We start from the raw sequence: 22,844 nt of genomic DNA on the forward strand, positions 1-22,844 counted from the left end.
CAGATTCTGCAAAAAAACGAAAATCACCAGTTTTGAAAAGAAAAAAAAAACGCTTCTTTCTCAGTTTGCTCAATAGTTGTGCTGCCGACATGTGTCCCTGGTTTCCGTGACGGGTCACAAATGTCAATGGGGTCCAAAACAACATTCAACCCCTATTGAGACAAAATATGACAGAAGAAAGGTTCGAAACACGAGGGATGGTAAATGACAGAATTTTATTTTTGTATGAACTAAGAAAGTTAAATGTGTGTTTACACCAGCATCTGGAACACCTAACGAGGAAGAGTAACGTATAATAAGTTTACTTGATAATCCACAGGGAGAAACACAGAATCCAGAACAGAGTATACACCAACACATCCAAATACAAACGAGACCCAACAAAGAACTGAAGACAAACAGGGACTATATATATATACACAGGTACAAACAAGCTTAAAAAGATATCTAGGGGGCGTGGTTCAATGAGCGTCCATGGTAACAGATTGTGGCGGGAAACTCAAACAAAAGAACATGTGACAGAACAAACTGACAGTTCATGTGACATATCGCCCCCTCCCGGAAAGGCGCGTGATGGTAGAGATCCAGAGGGCTGAAGTCGAGCAGGAGTGACTGAGGGTGGAGGTGGAGCCTGATGGAGGGATGAGCTGGCTGAAGACGAAGGGGTGGAGAGCCGGAGTGCCGGAGTGTAGCTACTGGCCCGTAAGTCTGTGGCGTAGGTGTAGCGATGCCCGACCCAGGTGGAGTCGATGTACTGAGGGATTCCTGCGAGGCTGAAAATCCGACGGTCTCTGCCGGCATTGAGGGAGGAAGGAGCGTAGGCGCAGGAGTTGGGACGTCAGATCGAGGAGGACTAGAGCATGCAGAGGCAGAGGGCAGAGCCAAGGGCTTCTAACAGCCGTGACGAGATGACTCCCAGAGGGTCCGAGGTGTAGCCTCACCACTGAGAGGAGGCGCTGAGGGACTGATGGGAGGCATTGATGATGGGTTGACAGGAAAAGCTGGGGACTGAGGCAAAAACTGTGGAGCAGAGGAAGGTCCAAAACAAAAAAACAGAGTCCAAGGTGTGCTGGAGAGGTAGTGGATGAGGGAGGTTGGGAAGGAACACAGAGGAAACAGGGTTAGAAAGGACCAATGGGGAGATGGACAGTTCAGGGCTGGACGGAAAAACGCAGTTTGAAACATGGCAGACTGACACAGGGGATAACAAAGGGGATAAAAAACCTCTCCATCATAAAAAAAAAAAAATTCTCTCCAGTGCCATGGCCGAACTCTCACTCTCAGTGGTGGGGGGTGGGCAGGGCTCGCTTCCATCCCGTCAAACTCCACCAAGACTCCCTCAATGATGGTAGTGGCAGCCGGCTCACACACCTGGTCAGGCACGCGTTGCTCAGGCTCCATGGTGATGTTCAGCTCGGTCGCTGTGCGCTGGCTTGTATATCGCGGCGGAGTGGCTCTCGTTGCCTGCGGTGGGTTCGGGCTGTCAATCCTCACAGTCGGGGTGTTGTTGGCTGGGCACTGGGTAGCGGGTGGACTGGTGTCGTCGATGTTAACTATGAGTGGCGAATCACAGGACATCAGCACCCACTCAACATAATCCATGAAGCTCCCTCGAGGCCCCTCCCCGGACAGCAGCGCTCTGGTCGTGGTGTTGAGACCAGCATACAAGAAGTTGCAAAGGCTGCTGTCCGGGAAATGTGTATATGGTGCTAGGAACAAAAAATTCTTCAAATGTGCCTCGAGGGAGCAGTCCTTCTGCTCAAGGCAGAGCAACAGAAATGCGGGTGTGTACATCGTGAAGGAAACACAAAGGTGAAACAAAAAAAAAACCTCTGACACGGAAAAAACAAAACACTGATGACATACTAACGCCGCAACTGTTTTGGTCGGGTCTTCTGTTACAGATGCTGGTGTATCAAACACACGACGAGGAAGATTAACGTATAATAAGCCTTTACTTGATAATCCACAGGGAGAAACACAGAATCCAGAACAGAGTATACACCAACACATCCAAATACAAACAAGACCCGACAAAGACCTGAAGACAAACAGGGACTATATATATATACACAGGTACAAACAAGCTTAACAAGATAACTAGGGGGCGTGGTTCAATGAGTGTCCATGGTAATGGATTGTGGCAGGAAACTCAAAACAAAAGAACATGTGACAGAACAAACTGACAGTTCATGTGACAATAGGGCATAATTTCAAAAACACTTCACTCACCAGGCTGCTGCGGAAGCCCACCAACCAATGTTCAGGATGTCAGCTATGGTAGGCTAAAAGGCACAAAAAACATGTTACACAACAATCTGGGATGCTGGCACCTTAAAACTCTCAGACATTCTTCTCGAACTTAAGTTGCATATCCGGAGCTGAGAAGCACCAAAACATCCTGATTTTATTGGCAGAGGCCCTTACTACGACCCTGCCAGACAAAAAGGACATGGTGCCAAATAATACGGGAGATATTAGACGAAAGCTCAGCAGATGCAAGCATAAATCCACAAACAAGGCTAAACGAATGAGCTCAGGGGACGATTAGCTGCTGCACACGCTGCTCTGATTAGCATGAGAGAGGAAGTGTCTCTTTGTGATGATTCATGGTTGACTGTGCGTGTTTTGAGAGATTTAGTCACCATGTAAGACAAGGTCGTAATCCTTCAAGTCACACAGATCAGAGAGAGTATCGTGAGGCTAACTTATCAGTGTGATATGGAACAATAACATGAAGTTCACTAACTGCATGACTAAACTGTATATTCAGTGGAAAATGGGCTACATAAGCAAATCCTTATTTACAAGTGATAACTTGGCCAAAACAGTTTTAAGACACACGCAAACCACTACTGGATAGATTTTCATTGTGGGTGAATTACTGTGAACCCATTTTTGTTTGGGTTTACAAACTGACTGTCATAAGGAACTGAAATGAATTCAAAGAAGATGAAACTCACCACGTAGACTGATCTGAGACCAGCGGCACCTTTAGTTTCTTTGGTGGGATCACAAAGGGCCTGGTAGTCATAGGTTTTGTTGACTGAGAACAGGGATACGTTCATCAGATTCCTCATTAGTTCGGGGTCAATCATACCGAAAAACTCTCCGATCTGAAAACACAGAAAATGCATAAATACACGTATACACGTATAACTTTTGCAGCAAAAAGTTCCATTGTTTATTACCAAGAGTGTAGCATTGCAAAGCTCACACAGTCACTTTCAAATCAAGTAGCTTTCTGTTGGACAACATGGCGAATGCAAAATTCTGCCCTCATGCAAAATTCCCAATCGCATGAATTCCGATCGAAATTACTGGATTTTGACCCAAGAAATTTGCTGAACAACGTAAAAAATGTGACCGCACATACACAAAATTAATCGCCAAATCGCTTTTCTAATTCAATATATATCCTCGGACTTGTCCAAAGGAAGGTTTTGTCAGATTTATCTTACTTCTGGGGACAATTTTATGCCCCTCATGAACCTTCATTTTAAAAAGAAACAGGCACACACTGTGAAGATTCACCACTGAATAATAAAGTATATACAAAGGCTATTTTTGTTTTCAATTAACATCATTTAAACCCGCAGTGAAATGTTTGTTTATTCGCCATTTGGTCTGCAGATGTCCTGAGATGAGCTACAAACAGCGTAAAGGAATCAAGCTCTGAATACACACATCTGCTCATGAAGAGTTTTCTGCAGGACACAGTGTGGCTTTCTGAAACTGATCATTTGTCAGTAAAATCGAATAATATCAAATAAAAACTATATAAAATAATTTTTTTTTTTCATATTTTCCACACTGATTGTTGGGAAAAATGTGCATAATTCTGTGGATTGTTTTAAAAATAGAAATTTAAAGAAAGCAAAGTCAAAAATTCACAACACTGTTCTATAGTTTCATTGCAGGCATGTGTCACTATGGGGATGAGGATGTCTGTCTGTACTTATCTGTAGAGTAAGTTCACACTGTGAACTACATGCTGTGTGTTTAAAGAGTGTGGAGCCCACCGTGCTCGGGTGGCCGATAGGATCTCTTCTAATCTTATTAGGACAACCTACTGCATTACCATAATTTAAACCATAGAAAGAGTTGTCTGAGCCCAGAAAATCTCTGAGGTGTGATACCGACCACGAGTGTGTGAGGAATAAGAGGAATAAAAAAAAAAAAAAACACGCCCCTGTTCTGGTTACTGTTACAAACACACACAGCTTAGCTTCCAGCTTCATATTAGATGTAAAAATGTACGAGCGTGTTCGTCCGAGACTATAAGTCAGTCCAAAGGTGATATAAATCCTAGAGTGTACAGAACGGCCGCTGCTCCCCGTGCAATAACAGCCGTAATGAATGTGCGGTCTGCCCGGCGGTCCTAGCCGACCCCTGGAGAGTCTGCCCACATGGAGGGGAGGAGACGGGATTTAGGGCACAATCGGTCCCCTTGGCTTCAGTCCTGCTGCCAAACACTCCGGCAGTGATTTATCCCGCACACACTCCGCTCTGATTGGTTTCCTTTGCTGAGCCTAACTTTAAACATTTACTCTACTGCTGTTGCCAGCGGGGTGCAGGTGGGGTTGGGTGGGTGCTCTCCAGGGGTCAGAGAAGGGGAATGTGGAATGGAAGCAAAATGGAGAGGTTCTGATTGGGTAAGAGAGAGGCCCACCTTATATACGTGGGAGTCCTGATTGGCCATGACAAGGAAGCCTCCATCGTCCAGAAGAACACAGTCCAGATACTTTGAGAGAAAAAGATAAACATAGTTTTAGAGTAAAATACACTATTGTTCAAAATTTTGGAGTCAGTAAGAATTTTTTCTTAGAGAATAATACTTTTATTCAGCAGCAATGAATTCAATTGATCAAAAAAGACATTTATGATATTACAAAAAATTCATCAAAAGAATCCTGAAAAACGTTTCCACAAAAATATTAAGCTGCACAACTGTTTTCAACATTGATAATAATAAGAAATGTTTCTTGAGCAGCAAATCAGTATATTAGAATGATTTATGAAGAATCATGTGACACTGAAGACTGGAGTAATGATGCTGAAAATTCAGCTTTGCCATTGCAGGAATACATTTTTATTTTTTTTTTATCTTACCAATGCCAAACGGTATTGTATATAATACAGATAATATCATCTCTTCAGATCCAACACATTAAAATATGATCTTACCTTATCATTTCTCCTGCACCCACATATTTCACCATCACACTGTGCAGGAAGAGTTAAAAATAGATAGATAATAGAGTTCTTTTTTTATTTATTAGTAGACATTGGACATACTGGCTCATACTGGATATTAATTGTGCATGCTCATTTTTACATTTAGATTAATTTAATAACACATAATAACACTGTTAAATGTAAATTAAAATCTCAAGATGAATATCATTTTTACATACTGTACATTACAATGTTGTGATGCCTAAGTTCACCTGTAGCATTTAGATGGTTGATTTTAGTTTAAATATTTATTTTTAATTTATTTAGACAAATAGCAAAATATATCTGCCATTTATCATCTTATTGGTATCAGACAGAACTTTAATACCAGTTCATCCCTAATTTTTACAAATGTCAAACACTATTAATACCAAACACCTATGATACTATAAGGAAAAATCAAACGGACAATTTTTCAACCATCCTTCTAACGTGCACTACGATTAATAGAAATACAGATAGTTAACTCTGCACTCACATTGGACGTAATTGTAGCGTTCATGAAGCTTTCCATCCAGTTCTGTATATCCAGTTTTACACCGACAACTGACACATATAACAAAAATGAGTTTAGTTTTTAATTTTGCATCAGTTTACATTCTTAAATAAACATCAAACCAACATCAAAGCTCAAACCATAGAGGTTCATCCAAACACTGAGTATTACTAGTGGTCTATTATTAGTATATTACACATATCACACACACATATACAAAAATATACAGTACTGTGTATAAGATGTCGTTTTAGCAATGGAATAATGACCACATATAATTATTTCTCAGTCTCTTTGTTAGAATATAACCAGAAAATACAGGAAATTTGTACGCATTATTAAAAAAACTGAAAAAAATCAGACTCTCACCTGCTGGTTTCAGCATGAATTCATCAATTCTCAGGTCCATCGCTCTGCTCACTAAAACTGAATCTTGAGTGTCTGATAAAGAGAGAACAGAAAATGTAAATTAATCCATAGGAAAAGTGAGATATGCCTGTGTAATGATCCCAAACACAAACTTACAATTCATGTATGGCTCTGATGTAAATATATAAACATCATTGTCCAGACTTCTCTTGTAGAAACTGGAATCGTACATTTCTGCCTCTTTGGTCCATTCTGGACCAGCACTGCAAAACACACACACACACACACACACACAGACAATTTTAGTCTTATGGGCCTGCCTGGTATTCCTAAAACTTAAAAATATAACAGTACCTCGCAGGATAGACTCTAGTGACACCGCCATCTGTCACCACAAACTTAGCCTTGATTCTGTCATTCCTGACAATCACAAAAATAAATAGGCTAAATTAGACTGAAAGAAGCGTACTCATGGCAATCAGTGTTTAAATGAATATATGAAGTTCTCTGAAAATTTCTGCCAGCATTTAAGCTTCTCTTTTGTGGAACACAAAATTAGATGTTTAGCAGAATGTTCATGCTGCTCTTTTCCATTTAATAAAAACATACAGTGCCCAAACTCCTAAAAGGAAAACAGCATCATAAAAGACCATTTTTTTATGCTCTTTTGTCCATTTTGAAACTTGACAGCTCACTATATGCTTTCATTGTATGGGAAAGAGCAGTGTGAACATAGTTTAAAACCTTTTTTTTAAAAAAAAAAAAAAAAAAAGGTCATACAGGTTTGGAACAACATGAGGAGAATAAATGATGACAGAAATTTTATTTTCAAGTGCTCTATCCAAAATTAAGCTTAAATTAATGTGGCCTTGTTTTTTTGAATGTATAATGCAAACCATTGCAACTCACAGTCCCTGTTCGCTCCAGTGTTTGGCCAGTTCAGCAGTGATGCCAGCGTCCAGCAGCAGTCTGTTTATTAGGTCCATTTTACCTGATGAACCATGCACAAATAAAAAGGCCTCAGTTAACATCTCGCCATCCCTTTACCATCCCTTTACCACACGAGTATCAAAATGACTCCCACTACAGGAGCAAAATCTAACAGAGGATCAATAGGCACAAAACAAAGCTTTACGTCATTCTAAGCTTCACCTTTGACTTGATAAATGCATAAACACCTGTTGGTCATGAGTAAGAACAGGCTCCACATTCTGACCTTTGAGGCAACCGATGCCAAAGCCATAAAGAAGTAGAACTTCATAAAAAGAGAGCGAGACAGCGACGCAAAAACGAGGCGGGAAAGTAACACGCAGATTAATTTTCCGAGACGTGAAACACGACTGTATTCTTCGGCGGTATGAAACGTCAGTAAGTGTTCAAAGGTTTTTAGTTTTTTTGGTGTGGGCATGTTCAGAACGTTAGAGTGTTTTATAACATCGCACTGCAGTTCATTACCACAAAGCCTTTACGACAAAACACACACACTTCAGAAAGAGCAGCTGGTGTACAACTTTATTCCGCCCCCCTCTGCACGCAGCATGCTTTTCATTAGGACCTGATTGAGAGCAGCGCAAGAACACAATTCAACTGATCCGCCTGTGTTTGACAGCTAGGAAATCGTGGACTTAAAATACCAGGACTCTGTGACAAATAGCCACATAAATGAGCATTTACATTGCTATTGCTATTGTTATTTTGCCGGTTACAAAATTTTATTGTCTGTGCTCATGAGGAAGTTTCATTCTTTGACCGAAAAAAAGTCAAAATCATTGTCTGTTGGTGATAGTGAGTGAATTCTTGCTCTGTTGGATTTGTTCAGTTAAGTTAAGTTCCTTGACCCTACCAATATACCAGCACACATCCTCTCTCTCTTTTTTTCTGTGACATGTCCTGCTTTTCCTCTTTCACACGGGGTAATTGGTGCAGATTTGGGGGGTGGGCTTGTAGGTATGAAGTATTACAGCCAAACCTACACATTCAACACATGTGCACCAAACCAAGTGATTACCGCAGCACCAACTGATCCTGATGAGATCAAAGCGACCTGTGGAGAGGAAGGTGAGGGGAGGGAGGTGTCTGTGTGTGGGGGCAAAGGGAGGAGGTTTACTTAGCATTAACACAGTCAACAAGAGAACAATAAATATAATTAGATTGAAACTGAAACACACAAAACCCCTAATTTAATCAAGAAAAGGTGTATGAGAACAGCTTTTGATGTAGGAGGCGCTGCCATGCTTTTAAACACAGCAAAAGTAGTTTGACTGTAAATAAAAGTTTTCAAGAACTTTTATCTAACATCAAAATATGTCTATTACTTGATTTTTGCACTATTTAGTGTATATATATATATATAAAGCAATTTTAAAAATGAGTTTATGGTTAGTCGTAATAATTGCATTATGCATAATCTTTACTATAGTCAGTAACATGTACAACAAAGATGAGTGTTAACCAATGTAATAATAAAAAATATTAAAGAAAATGTGACACTGCAATAATTAGTAATAATATAATATGCTGCTATAAACTATCTAAAATAAACAAAAAAAATGTATAATATTTGAGTTTATTAAAAACTGTAATTGAAATATCAAGTAATAATATTTATAATACTATGTTAAAAATTGTATCTACAAATTACAAAAACAGCCTTAAATGTGTATTGTTATTGTTTAGTAATATAATATATTTATATATAATTTTTAAAATACCATTTTAAAGTGCAGCGAGTTTAAACTCATGAAATTAAACAAAATTAGTTATAAAATATATACAGTCAAACCAAAAATTATTCAGATATTTTTTATATGTTTTTACTATAGTGGGTGCAGGAAACTATAGTTCATTTATGTAAGTAAGGAAAGCAAAATAAAGTAAACTGTGACATATTATACCTAAAAATTCTTCATACAGTGGACTATCAGTAAAATTATTAAAAATTTGGAACCAAAAATTATTCAGACACTTTGACCTGACCATGTTTTGCTTAAGTGTTATCTGACATAATTAAGATTTTTTTTTTCTGACACAGTTTAACTCTGAGATCTTGTGACATTTTATTACCATTTTTTAAACTTTAGTGAGTAAACTGTATTAATTAATGAAATATTCAAGGTGTCTGAATAAATTTTGGTTTGACTGTACATTTATTAGCTAATAGTAACTAGTACTTTTAAGTAAAGTTGGTTGATTAAAGTATTGCAGTATTGTGGAAAGTTACATTTAAAAGTAATGCATTACAATATTGCGTTACTCCCTAAAAAAGTAACTCATTGTGTTATTTAATTACTTTTTATGGAAAGTAATGCATTATTTACATTTGAAAAACAAAGTAACTTGCGTTACTTATTTGAAAAAGTAACTCGGATATTCTGTTGTAAATTAAAAAGTAATGTGTTACTTTACTAGTTACTTGAAAAAAGTAATCTGATTACTGAAACTTGCATCACTTGTAATGCGTTACCTCCAACGCTGGCGGTATGAATCCCTGACCTTCAAGCTATGGTACTGTTGCAGCCCAGAATGCTCTAGAAGATACTCATTACTCACACTGCGGGTTGTTGGGGGTCTTCGTGTCAATGTATTGATTGAAGTCGATGAGAAATTGTGTGATGTTGTCACTCTGAGCTTTCAGGTCTGTGCAGTAATCTCTAAAACATGGAAGAAGATCATTTCTCAGAATCATATGGAGTTCAGAACAACATGAAGGTAAATAAACAGTCACAGACTTTTTTGGGTGAACTATCCCTTTAAGAAACTGACCTGGGTGCTATTAAAGTATATCCATACTCTTCAAATTTGTCCACCTGCAGGCTTTCAGAAACTGAAAGAAAATATCAGAAATCTGTAAGATCAAAGATCATTTCAATAAGCTCTGTCATTACAGCGTGGTAAAATAATATAACACAGATATATTCAGAATAAAAACAGACCCCAGAACTTACAGGTACATTTAAAATGACCTGACAGTGAAACACAACTCTACAGACAGCAGGCCACTGCACAACAGCTTGTAAAAATATGTCTCTGAGCTTCTGTCTAGTTATCTGCTGTGACACCCTGCTGTTCAGGCACACGACCTCACGTACGGGTGGTCCAGAGAGAAAAAGCTAGCCCATTACATTTTAATTAAAATAAGCAGAAAATAATCAACTTAAATAGAAGGAAATAAATGGAAATTGTGAAAGTTTTAAGATTGTGTTAAATCAAAGCAAATAAAAAAAATTGCACTAATAAATATATATATATATATATATATATATATATATATATATATATATATATATATATATATATATATATATATATATATATATTTATTTATTATTATTATTTTTTTTTTTTTTACATTAATGTCTCCTTTGTGCTATGTTTGTGAGTATGTTTGTTTTTCCTGAAACCAGATGATGGACTCTCAAACATGGGAGAGGTCAGACGTTATATTCAGAGGGTTCAAACATGAAGGAAAAGACAAAAGGGAGAGAAAAACAGTACTTGCCAGTTTCTTCTGAAGGGTCAAATGCCGCAAAGAGGGAAAGGAGGGAGCGATTTACCGAGGAGAGGAGGGAAAGAGAGGCAGAGAAACAGGGTAAAACCACAGGGGTCAACGGTCACCAATATTTTATTCACAGAACAAGCCTTGAATAAAAATATTGCATTCTGATCTAAGGTTTTCTGCTCATTGTAAATTAAAAGACAAGAAACATTAATGAATTATGCATTCACATGAGCCAAGAGAAATGACAGATGGAGGGGGGCAAAATGTCATGCAGAAAATAATTATAAGTCACATTAACAGTGACTTTCTTTAAAATAAACGTCATTTGATTTGATATTTTGTGTGGCTAAACTGTCCAAATAATTTTTGAGGCCACTATATTTGCAATTGATTGGCATTAAACTTTTCTTATTCAACCTCTGTGATGGTATCATGTATAAAAGGACAAAAAAGTGGTAAAATATGGATTGAGGGGTGTAAAATATAGCTTGGTGTATGTGCTGTCACAGGGAAAAGCTGAGATCTGGTGGCACATGAGTGATTAGTACAGACTGTTATTGCAGAACAGTAACGTTAGAAGCCTTGAAGTTTCACTGTCCTGTTAAAGTTAAAAAAGGACACACACATACCACATCCGCACCTGGACATGAGCACGTGGACCCAACACACACACGGAAGAGATGCTTTCTAAAGAGCAAGGCCTGTATTTTGTTAAACCGCCCCTTAACGAGGCTTTGAAAGCATCCAGATGATTCAGAGAGCGGTGGGGCGGAGATAAAAGTACCGGTTCAGAGCACAAAGAGTCACACTCATGTCCTCTGCGGTTTCACCTACCAAACCTCCAGGAAAATATCAACTAAACATCTCCTGATGCTCTCACACATACACACACATTCACAAAATCTCAAGCCCAGTAAGGAAATGTAATAGTCACACTTTATGACACTCATACCATTGACAAACACAGTGAAGTTGCAAAGAGAGAACACATCTAAACTGCTTTACTAAGCTGGGAAACATTTACACATGCAAAGCAGACACAGAAGTGTGAGAGTATGTGTGTTCATGCATTATTTTCTATGGTGACTGTGATTTAGATACTGTAAGTGTAGAGCAGGTGTTAGTATTAGAGATAGACCGATAAGAAAGAAAATCTAAAAATCTAGTTTTATTTAAATATATATATATATATATATATATATATATATATATATATATATATATATATATATATATATATATATATATATATATGCCAAATTGTTTAATTTAATATGCCTGTATTTTTTTTTTTTTTTTCATTATAATATCAGGACAGTTGGATCACCCTGATATTTTTTTTACTTTAAAAAAGAATTTTAATGTAAAATTTAAAACAAATTCATCAATCAAAGATGATGTGTAGTCATTGTATGTGTGTGAACTGCCTTTTTGTCATGTAATTTTTGAATAAATAATAGCCCGAATGAGTTGAAAGAGTGCATACTATCAATAAAATGGGTCAAATTTGGTTTAAAGTCTTTATTTACAATGAACAAATCAGAAAATCTGAAAGACGATTCCATCTCAACCTGGATATATTCACAATAAACAATACCAGCCGATCTCTAGAGAGTATCAGTGGACACTGTGAGAATGAAATACAGAAGGAAAATACTTGCCGGAATTTTCTGAGGGTCTCCAAGCTATAGACAGACAGGGAAAGGAGGAGGAGAGATGGAGAGAAAAACAAGGCAAAATAAAGGAAGGAACATGAGGGATTTCACAATATTTTATTCAACACCAGAAGCTTTGAATAAGAATATTGTACAGGAACTGTGAGGGCTCTCCTGAATGGAGGGGCATTTGAGATTGGCTTTCCTCTCCCAAAAGCCACATGAGAGAGGACGAGAGGGTAAACACGCACACAGAGGTGCATCTGGAAGAAAAACGGGGTGTAATATGCACAGGGTGAGACGCTTTTGCCGTTAAGGGGGTCGTCGTCCCGTCTGGCGAATGCTCTCGAAAACAGACCACAACTGAGGAACCATGCTGTTACATCTCCAGAGGAGGTGAGGGAGAGATGTCAAAAAAGAGATGTGAAATGGACGGAGGGCACAGTGTTGAGCTGTGGGGGGCTCTTTGGATAAAAACCAGGAGCTCACGCTATGGCTTGCCCGAGAGATTCCACTGAGTTTGATAAAGGTGAGTGATGCTCCGGTGCGTACTTACATTTGGCCTGAGTGATGGTATCTCCTATAGTGGCCTTGATGTAGCTCACACTGTAATCGGGTAGAACTAAAGCAAGACTACAGAAAGAAGACACAAGAAATAAATGATAATTAACAAGCAGTAGTCTTCCTGACATCGTTTGAAGTGAGAAATTAAAGGATTAGTTCACTTCAGAAATAAAATTTCCTGATAATTTACTCACTCCCATGTCATCCAAGATGTTTATGCCTATATTTCTTCAGTCGAAAATAAATTAAGGTTTTTGAGGAAAACATTCCAGGATTTTTCTCCATATAGTGGACTTCAACAGGGTACAACGGGTGGAAGGTCCAAACTGCGGTTTCAATGCAGCTTCAAATGGCTCTACATGATCCCAGACGAGAAATAAGGGTCTTATCTAGAGAAACAATTGGCCATTTTCTAAAAAAATAAATAAAAATAAATAATAAAAATGTACATTCTTTTTAACCACAAATGCTCGTCTTGCACTAGCTCTGCAATGCGGCACGCATTACGTAATCATGTTGGAAAGTTCACTTGTGACGTAGGCGAAAGTACTGCAATAGGGCGAACAACTTTTTTTTCTTCCTTTCCTTCAAACTTCAAAATTGTCTGACATCATTGTTTTACCTTTTTTTGCAAAGGTCGTTTGACTTAGTCTTTGCATGTTCTCTTTGTAAACACTTGCTTGGTACTTCTGCCTATGTCACGCTAGATCTTTACAATGATAGTGCCGCATTGCAGAGCAGTGCAAGATAAGCATTTGTGGTTAGAAGTATATACATTTTTTATTCATTTTTTTAGAAAATGACCAATCGTTTTGCTAGATAAGACCCTTATTCCTTGTCTGGGATCATGTAGAGCCCTTTGAAACTGCATTGAAACTCCAATATGGACCTTCAACCTGTTGTACCCCAGTAAAGTCCACTATATGGACAAAAATCCTGGAATGTTTTCCACAAAAACCTTAATTTCTTTTCGACTGAAGAAAGAAAGACATAAACATCTTGGATGACATGGGGGGTGAGTAAATTATCAGGAAATTTTAATTTTGAAGTGAACTAATCCTTTAACATCCTGTAAAAATCAAAATTGGTGTTTTGTAGCTTTTAGCCCAGGCAGGTTGCAATTTATAGATTCAAATTCAAATGTACGAGATTTCACCCTCATTCTATGCATAAATTACTCTATTTTCTCTCTCATCTGTGTCCTTATGGGAGTATAATGTCTGTTGAATACAGTTCATTGTGACTTTGAACAGTGCCCTCTAGTGGCAATTATAAGAAACATTCATATGTTCACTTTTACCCCAAAGAAACAAACTAGTGATGGGAAGTTCGGATCATTTTACCGACTCAGACTTTTGAGTCTCGTTCAACAAAACGAACAAATCTTTTTTCGAGTCATTTCATTCATTTTAGCAAAATGTAATTAAAATGTTACGTGTTATTTCCCCAACACATCTACTACTTATGCAAACGTTGATCCCACTACAAACAATACAAAACTACAATGCTATAAGATTCAGAAATTATTAATTCATTACCTGGGTCTTCAGTTTATGACAAGCTGATTAAGATCACCTCACCTCTTGTCTGACAAGTCTTCGGTTTTAAGTCATTAAGTCATCGTCTTAATGACGTGACAGGCAGTCCCATGCTAAACCAATGCATTCTGAGCCGGTAAGAGAATTGATTAGTTCATTTCATGAGTCTTTCAGGTTTTTGAGTCGTTCCTTAAACACGTGACAGACCCATACGCTATTTCTGACATTTCTGTCACTGTTTTTGTTACTGTTTCTTGAGGATCTGTGGTGTGTTATTATAAATAAATAAAGCTCTGTTATAAATAAAATATTGCTTAATTTATCTTTTTGACTGTCTATCTGTAAATAAACACTAGGCTATATAATAATATAATAATCCAAGCCTACAATACAAAGTATTTATAGCCTAGTTTGTTCATTTTTACTCCAATTTTGAGTTTGCTGTTATAATAATTGCTTTTCCTAGGCAGGCTTGACATATTGGTCTAATATATGTATAAGAAGATTGCTCAAAAAGGACATAATGACATAAATTAAAAGCAAATAACATTTTGAATTTGAATGATTAATGTTAGTTCATATTAATGTTAGTTTATGTTTATTATTTACTAATAAATATAATGTGCTTGGGTCACAGCATAGCGTGTGGGTCTGTCACGTGATTAAGGAAGGACTCAAAAGCCAGAAAGACTCATAAAAAGAACTAATCAATTCTCTTTCTGGCTCAGAATGCATTGGTTTAGTGTATGGGTCTGTCACGTGATTAAGGAACGACTCAAAACCTGAAAGACTCATGAAATTAACTAATCAACTGAATCATCAGGTGAACTACTACTAGCAGTACCAAACCTGTAGAATATTGCACATGCGCGACTGAACCAATCACCCCCCGAGACGACTCGTTCTTCCCGAGTCACATTAAAGATTCGTTCAAAATGAACAAATTGTTCAAGAACGACACATCACTAAAACAAACACAACTCAACATGTAACAAAGATTAAAATAGATTGTCAGACCTGTAGTCTGTCTTGCTGACTGGAGCCCAATTGTAGGTTCTGAAGCCTCTGTCTATGTAACGCTGCAATGAGAATAAAACAACCACAGTTAATGGTTCAGTGAACTATTCATCTCCATTTTTATCAACCACAATGTGTTTTGTGATGTGAATTATTACCTGAGATACTTAGAAACTAATAAAAAGACAATTAATACATTTTAATGTTTGATTTTAAGGCCATTTTAAATATTTAAAAAAAATTTGTTGTTGTTTCCTTTTAAAAATCTGGGTTCTAAAGTAAAACCAGCTGAGAAGCACTGCTTGTTTAAAGCATGCACAATTACCTTATCTTGTGACTTCATAAATGTGTGGAATCTCTTTTGACCCTTCTGACCATCTATCATGCTTCTTCTGATCTACAGACAGACAGAAAGTCAGACAGACAGACAGAAAGTCAGACAGACAGACAGGTGTGTCGCCGATTGCTGTAAATACGTCACTGGATCTTCAAAAGCCGACACAGAGTATTACTTTCAACTAAAACGGGACATTGCTTTCATTTACTATTGTAATCTAATGTTCCGTTAGTAACTCTCAAGTGAGAAAATCAGTCATTTGGGCTGTGAAGTGAGAAAATTATATTTTTTTAAATCCAACATGTTATGAAATCACACAGGACTGAGAATTAACTTCACTGTTTGTTGATGCTTCGATAATCACTTTGTTATGACTTCAACAGCTGTACAACAGAGCACAAGGGATGTTACAAAATCAAAATCACACCAGCTTTGAATCTGAACGCTGATATCAGATTTTTTGAGCTTAAAGGGACTGAAAATTCTGTTAATTACTCATGTCAAGAATAGATTCTGAGGAAAAAAAAAGTTCAGAGTTTGTTTGGTTGTTGTTGTTGATGTTTTGTTCATGCAATCCAATCGTTCGCAAAGACTCTTTCGCCACACATCATGTTCTCACGCAGTGAAAAATACATCGCGGAGCAAAGAGGACACTGACAACGCGTCGTCAGACAAGACAGAGCAGGTTACTTTTGATATGAAAAAGTCTCAAATTTCAAATTTTGTCATTTTTAAAGAAAATTAAACAATAAAAAACATTTTGTGGCTCTTTAATGTGTCATGACAGATCGCTGTAGCGATAATGAACTGATAATCTCTTCCTACTAGTTCATTTATAGCATCAAATAAACATGAATGAACATCATAAGGATAATGATGTTGTGGAAAGACATCAGTACACACCATATTCAAATTCAAGTCCACCTACGTTAATCTACTAACTTCCCTGACTGCTTTGTCGGACAAAATGGCAGATTCGGTGATATGATTGGTAAGACTGCCTGTCAATCAAACTCCTGGCGAAGGGTCAAGTTCAACTGGGTCCATTGACCTTCATTGTACAGATAAAAAATCTAATCTGTTCTGTTGCGCAGAAGAATGAACGTCATACATGTTTGCTCTCACCTCTACTTTAATTTCATCCTCTAGTTCTGCATCCAGGAAGTCCAACGTCACAGGTTCCTGAGACTTGAGATCCTGCAGACAAACAACAACAACTTTCAAAGCAATACCATAAATCAATACTGGTCAACACACCATATCTGTGTGTAAAAATATTTACGAATGAGTCACTTTTTCCTCGAAGAAGTGCCTAATGAGGAGCCGTTTCTCAGCATTCCTACTTTGTTCCATACAAAGTGTTCACTAATCCCATGGATCACTGACTAAACATTTACTAATTGTCATGCACGTGTTTTGAATAAATGCTCTCTTTGTCGTTTCATCTGTGAACTAAACAGAACAATTGTGTTTGGATTGAACAAATGATATTCATTACAAAGGACAGATGACCTCTGCGGATGTGGGTGGCCTGCATTATTTCATCATAACCTGTAGTGAAGGTTCTTTAGCCATGCACAACTGACCAACACACGGTTATGAGCAGCTATGTCTAAGAAGAGAGAAAGATATGAGTGAGAACTGTACCTTTGGCTGAAGGTTGGGATGAAGTAGCACATAGCCGTTGGGGTCAATGGCAAAGTAATATCCATTTGGCCCGAGCTTTATAGAAAAAACAACAAGAGTGATGAAGATTCTGTAACATTTGATAGGCTGTTTTTGTTATTAAACCTTTAAGACAGCAAAATTACATTTGTTATTATTGTATATTATTATATATTATTGTATTTGAGCTATTTTAGTTTAATTCTAATAATTTTAAAACATGAAAATGTATTTCTTATTAAAAAAAATGAAACTTTATTACATAAAAAATTAATCAAATAAGTATATTTAGGACATTAACCATGTGAACTCAAAAAAAGACCAAAATCAGGCACAAAAGGTCTGATTTGCTTGCTTTCATTGAATAAGTATGTCTATATTTAAGATTTATCTTTTATTTCAAAAGAGTTGGGAAAATGATTTAACACGATATGACCTATTTAAATTTATTTGGCATTAAAAACAAATAAAAAAAAGGAATGCAGCAGGACTGAACTTGACCCAGCTGCTACAGTTCAATGCAATGGTTGTGCAAGTTCTTCGATGTTGCAAACCATCAGTCGTAAATAAAGAAGTGCAGATTGCGCCCACACGCTCTCTCACGCCTTACAGTGTAATGTGGAGTCAGTCTCTTGATGTCGTCCAGAGACACGTCTACGGCCATCACCCCCAGAATCAACTGGCTCTGGTTCTGCAATTGATAACAGGGACTTCTGGTTCAAATCTGGTTCCACATCAGCTCATCTGATTCATAAGACAAACATGACTGCAAACACAAATGTGCCACAAAATAGCACCTTAGACTTGTCTCCACTGTTCTTGGTTTTATTGAATACTGGCAGAGTGCCTGTAATCACAAGGCCCAGTTCCTGCAACACAACCAACAGCAATTTAGTGCTTTTGAATCAGTCTAATTTAACAAATATACTGATACAGATATATAAGAGTCGAAGTACCAGGGCATCCACGTAAACGTTGGTCCACTGCACTTTTTGTGCTTTCTTGGGTGCTTTCACCATGGGTCTGCCCAACACATCTAAGTACTCCTGTAAGTAAAATAGTCTGGTTACATTTATACATGATGCTGGAGAGCAGTCACGTTTATGCACTAAAGTGTTATTGTCATATACCTGGGTGTTGATCCTTATGGCTCCAATGGATGGAATCTCATAATAATAACCTGCAGGAAAACTTAACATCTTAAAACATGATTATACAGTAGTTTGTGAAAGTCTTGGGCATGTTAGTATTTTCACACACAAAAAAAGGTTATAAGCCAGTTATTTATGTTTTTTGCTGTAGTGTGTCAGTAGGAAATACAGTGAGATATTTGTATACACAGGGAGTCTGACAACAGCCGTATGCTCCACACGGAGATCTGATCTCACCATCCTCGAGTCCATCTGGGATTACATGAAGAAACAGAAAAAACTAAGACAAACTAAATCCAGAAGAACTGCGGCAACATCTCCAAATGCTTGAAGAAACCTACCTGCAAAGTTGTCAGACTCCCTATGCATAAAAAAATCTCACTGGATTATGACAATTAATATATAAATAACTGGCTTAAAAAAACTACTTAGGTAACTAAGAATTTTGCACAGTACTGCATACAGTATATATACACAAAGTGTCCCTAAATCATTACATTTCAGTGTGTTTTACCTTTGTTATTGCAAGCCATCCATTGAATTGGTGTCTTATCATAGTTATGCTGGCCCACAGAAAAGGTGAAGATTCGAACCTGAGAAAAGAGAGAAACAAATGGATATTGATGTGATTAAAGTGGAAAAGTAGGTGTATGTGTGTACATATTAGCTGTACTTTGGGGATATATTAACCCTCTGGAGTCTGAGGCTGATTTGGGGCCTGGAGAAGTTTTGACGTGCCCTGACATATTAGCAGCCATATCACCCTGTAGCCCAAGACCGGTTGCCCACTGAAGCTAAGCAGGGCTGAGCCTGGTTAGTACCTGGATGGGAGACCTCCTGGGAAAACCAGGTAGCTGCTGGAAGAGGTGTTAGTAAGGCCAGCAGGGGGTGCTCACCCTGTGGTCTGTGTGGGTCCTAATGCCCCAGTATAGTGACGGGGACACTGTACTGTAACAAGCACCGTCCTTCGGATGAGACGTTAAACCGAGGTCCTGACTCTCTGTGGTCATTAAAAATCCCATGGCACTTCTCGAAAAAAGAGTAGGGGTGTAACCCCGGTGTCATGGCCAAATTCCCTCCATAGGCCCTTACCAATCACGGCCTCCTAATAATCCCCATCCATTGAATTGGCTCTTTCACTCTCTCTCCTCTCCACCTTCAGCTGGTGTGTGGTGAGCGCACTGGCGCCGTTGTACTGTGGCTGCCGTCGCATCATCCAAGTGGATGCTGCACACTGGTGGTGGATGAGGAGAGACCCCTGATATGATTGTAAAGCGCTTTGGGTGTACAGTAGTACATATGAAAGCGCTATATAAATGCCTCATTCATTCTGACATTTGTGCTTTTTTCATTTGTTCATAAACACATTAATGACACAAGTGTCATTACACTGTAATCAACACAAACTAGGCTACAATAATATGTATGGAACATGTATGTACATGTTTGTGTTTTTGAAGGAATAATGTTTATGCGTGGTTATTGAAAAAACAAAAAACTTAAGTCACTGAAATAAGGCCAAAAAAAGTATATTAAATCTGTGTTCATAAGACTTCTGGGTATTGGAGGTTGTAGACTAGAGTTTTTGCTTCAGAATTATGTAAAAATTATGTTGCCTACTCCTTCATATAAAACAATATATTGATTTAGTTTTTGTAAGTCACTTTTTGTCAAGAAACACAGTATGCATGGAGGCGTGAATGATCATGAATAATGGGCCATTTAGACCTGAGAAGACAAAAGAATCAAATAGTAATGACCTGAAATGACTTGCATATTAATGAGTCCTTTCAGTCAGGTAGGCTGTGAAAAAACCCTCTGTAATCATGTCTCAGCTCAATTTAAAATAATGGTATTCTATTATATTTTTTAAAATATAATGTATTTCTGTGATGCAAAGAGTCTAAACAATTATGTTACCTCTATGGCATTTCATATAGGCTTTTAGCTTAAAGCATGCACATTTGAAGAAATATTGATGGATTCTTATATGTTTATGTCAAATTTCTATACAGGAGTAATATTTATTCTGTATATCATCACTATGAGTGCTGGATACAATTCATACTTGCAGCCGGAGGGCGCTCTGTACACCTTTAGGCCACAAATCCATATAAAGAAGAAGAAGAACCAGGAACTAACTGCATGTCTTCTAGAGTTAGCTAACCATGGCTTTACCATCCAAATAAACACTTTTCAAGACAATAAATACACGATTGAGATGATGAATGCATGTATTGCCTCTGAATTTGCGTCTGAATAGCGCTGGCTCCGTGGGCGTGGCCGCATTAGCAGATAATGAGCTGAATCACGGACTTCTGACATGGCTCATTTTTCATACAGATTACATAAACACAAAATGTTTGTTTTCAATTTGACTTACATGATTTAAAACCTGACATTTCAACATTTCTTTAGACATAAGTTTAATTTTTTTGTCATTCGTATTCACTAAGTTACAGTTAATTTTCTGAGAACTATCAGATTGGACTTCCTTCAGAGGGAGACAAGAGATCACGCATCATGTTAGTTTTCTTTATTTTACAAAAAGCACAGCATTTAGTTTTTACTCTGAGTGTACACAAATGAAAGAAGATATTCAACAGATTAAAATGCTGTATAACTCTTAATTGTATGTGCAACATTGACGGAGTATTTTGAGTCTCTTTCACACTGGTAAGAAAAAAAAACGCAGTGGTATCGCCGGCGATACCCTCAGACCTCAGAGTGTTAACAAAACCTTCATTTGGGACATACATCTAAGTATATATTGATGTCTAAAAATATATAATTAAATATGATATATTAAATAGTATAGACACACACACATGCTTCTAGTTTACTATCCATGTGGGGACTCTACAGTTTTTATACTCTACTGTTCTATACTTTAAATTGTATATTCTATCCCCTTACACTAACCCTACCCATAAATCTAGCAAACAAATTTGTATAATGACATGGTTATTACACTGGTATTACGACATAAACGTGTTATGAGGATATTTCATGTGTCCTCAAATTTTAAACTAGCTTTAAAAACATACTAAACATTAACAATGTTTTATTAAAAATGTAAAAATGCAGACAGTTTTCTGTGGTGGGTAGGTTTAGGAGTAGGGGTAGTGTAGGGGGATAGAATATACACTTTGTAAAGTATAAAAACCATTGCGCCAATGGAATGTCCTCACTAAGATAGCAAAACAAACCTGTGTGTGTGTGTGTGTGTGGTTCCTCACCTTCTTTTCAGGGTTGTACTCTTCAAAGATCTCTGAAGCTCTGTCCTCCCCTCCGTCAGTGAATAGCATGATGATCTTATTACAGTTTGCTCTTGAAACATTCATCTATGAAAGGAACAAATCATATTGCATTCTGTAAGATTCTGGCTTTACAATAAGAGTCCAAGAAAAATGAGAACCAATTCACTGTTACTTTTCATAAAATTTGCTGCTGTCAAAATCTGAAATGCTCTGAAAATGTTATTAGTGGAGTTTTGTTGATTATAACCAGTACAGGCCACAAGATGGCGCAGTAAAGTAAAAATTGTCTTAACATTAAACTTGTTATCTGGAAGGAAGTTCTGTAATGCTCAAAACCATAATCTTTGTATATCTCAATGCACACAATACAAAACATATTACATAACTTGTGGGTCACACATATCTATATATATATAAAAAAAAAAAACTCAACCACAAAGGGAGAGTTTTGTATCTGATTGACAAAAAAAGTAGGCTATATGTTGTGAAGAAACATATGTTAGTTCTGAGGAGTAATATTTTGGCCCCACAATGTTTCTTCTCTCTTGTTTACTTATTTAAGTGCCATTATCTATTCTTACTGAGGAGAGCTGGTCAAAAGCCTCCTTGAAGCCGATTTTATAGTCAGTGGTGCCGTTCGCTGTGATCTTCTGTACTGCCTCCTTCAGAATCTTCTTATTGCGGACGTTCGCTTGAACCAGGTTTTCAAAGCAGGCGACCGACTTGGCCGAATTGTTGAACTGAAATCATAGAAAAGCATTGTGCTTAGTTGGTTAGTTATCAGTAAAAATCTATGAAAATTGTGAGTTACAGTACATCTCACTCGCACACATGCAAGGACAGTTATGAAATCATTTTGCATCATTCAGATTCAAGGCTTTGTTCGGTTCCACTATACAAGTCCCATGGCTCAGTGCCAGCAATACACTTAGAGCACTGTTGCCTAATTTCATTAACGTCAAGCTAACGTCACACAGCTGGAGTCAGGCCATAAAATACAAGCGCAAAGCTATTAAAGGAATAGAGGAAGAAAGTTAATTGAAAGTATACAAAACA

The 22,844-nt window shown here is 37.5% G+C and overlaps 1 protein-coding gene and 1 pseudogene across 2 annotated transcripts in view; one reads left to right on the forward strand and one right to left on the reverse strand.

Moving 5' to 3' along the window:
- cacna2d1a (calcium channel, voltage-dependent, alpha 2/delta subunit 1a) overlaps positions 1-22,844 on the reverse strand; it is a 95,369-nt gene that overhangs the window by 13,152 nt on the left and 59,373 nt on the right. For both annotated transcript variants that reach the window (XR_010895715.1, XM_067392062.1), the window contains exons 11-34: positions 22,370-22,528; positions 21,768-21,872; positions 19,043-19,121; positions 18,508-18,557; positions 18,334-18,423; positions 18,175-18,246; positions 17,988-18,068; positions 17,360-17,434; positions 16,838-16,909; positions 15,701-15,772; positions 15,376-15,437; positions 12,813-12,889; positions 12,263-12,286; positions 9,866-9,926; positions 9,653-9,753; positions 7,013-7,094; positions 6,458-6,523; positions 6,260-6,366; positions 6,104-6,175; positions 5,717-5,784; positions 5,188-5,226; positions 4,673-4,744; positions 2,964-3,116; positions 2,233-2,285 (exon numbers count right to left, since the gene is read on the reverse strand). Coding sequence is in view for 1 of the 2 variants with exons in the window: in XM_067392062.1 (XP_067248163.1) it covers positions 2,233-2,285; positions 2,964-3,116; positions 4,673-4,744; positions 5,188-5,226; positions 5,717-5,784; positions 6,104-6,175; positions 6,260-6,366; positions 6,458-6,523; positions 7,013-7,094; positions 9,653-9,753; positions 9,866-9,926; positions 12,263-12,286; positions 12,813-12,889; positions 15,376-15,437; positions 15,701-15,772; positions 16,838-16,909; positions 17,360-17,434; positions 17,988-18,068; positions 18,175-18,246; positions 18,334-18,423; positions 18,508-18,557; positions 19,043-19,121; positions 21,768-21,872; positions 22,370-22,528 (1,892 nt within the window). In the remaining variant the exon portion in view is untranslated. The remainder of the gene's footprint in view (positions 1-2,232; positions 2,286-2,963; positions 3,117-4,672; positions 4,745-5,187; positions 5,227-5,716; positions 5,785-6,103; positions 6,176-6,259; positions 6,367-6,457; positions 6,524-7,012; positions 7,095-9,652; positions 9,754-9,865; positions 9,927-12,262; positions 12,287-12,812; positions 12,890-15,375; positions 15,438-15,700; positions 15,773-16,837; positions 16,910-17,359; positions 17,435-17,987; positions 18,069-18,174; positions 18,247-18,333; positions 18,424-18,507; positions 18,558-19,042; positions 19,122-21,767; positions 21,873-22,369; positions 22,529-22,844) is intronic.
- LOC137025355 (5S ribosomal RNA) lies at positions 19,275-19,391 on the forward strand (annotated as a pseudogene).

Source organism: Chanodichthys erythropterus, chromosome 8 (genome assembly GCF_024489055.1).
Source record: "Chanodichthys erythropterus isolate Z2021 chromosome 8, ASM2448905v1, whole genome shotgun sequence".
NCBI classification, from domain to species: Eukaryota; Metazoa; Chordata; class Actinopteri; order Cypriniformes; family Xenocyprididae; genus Chanodichthys; species Chanodichthys erythropterus.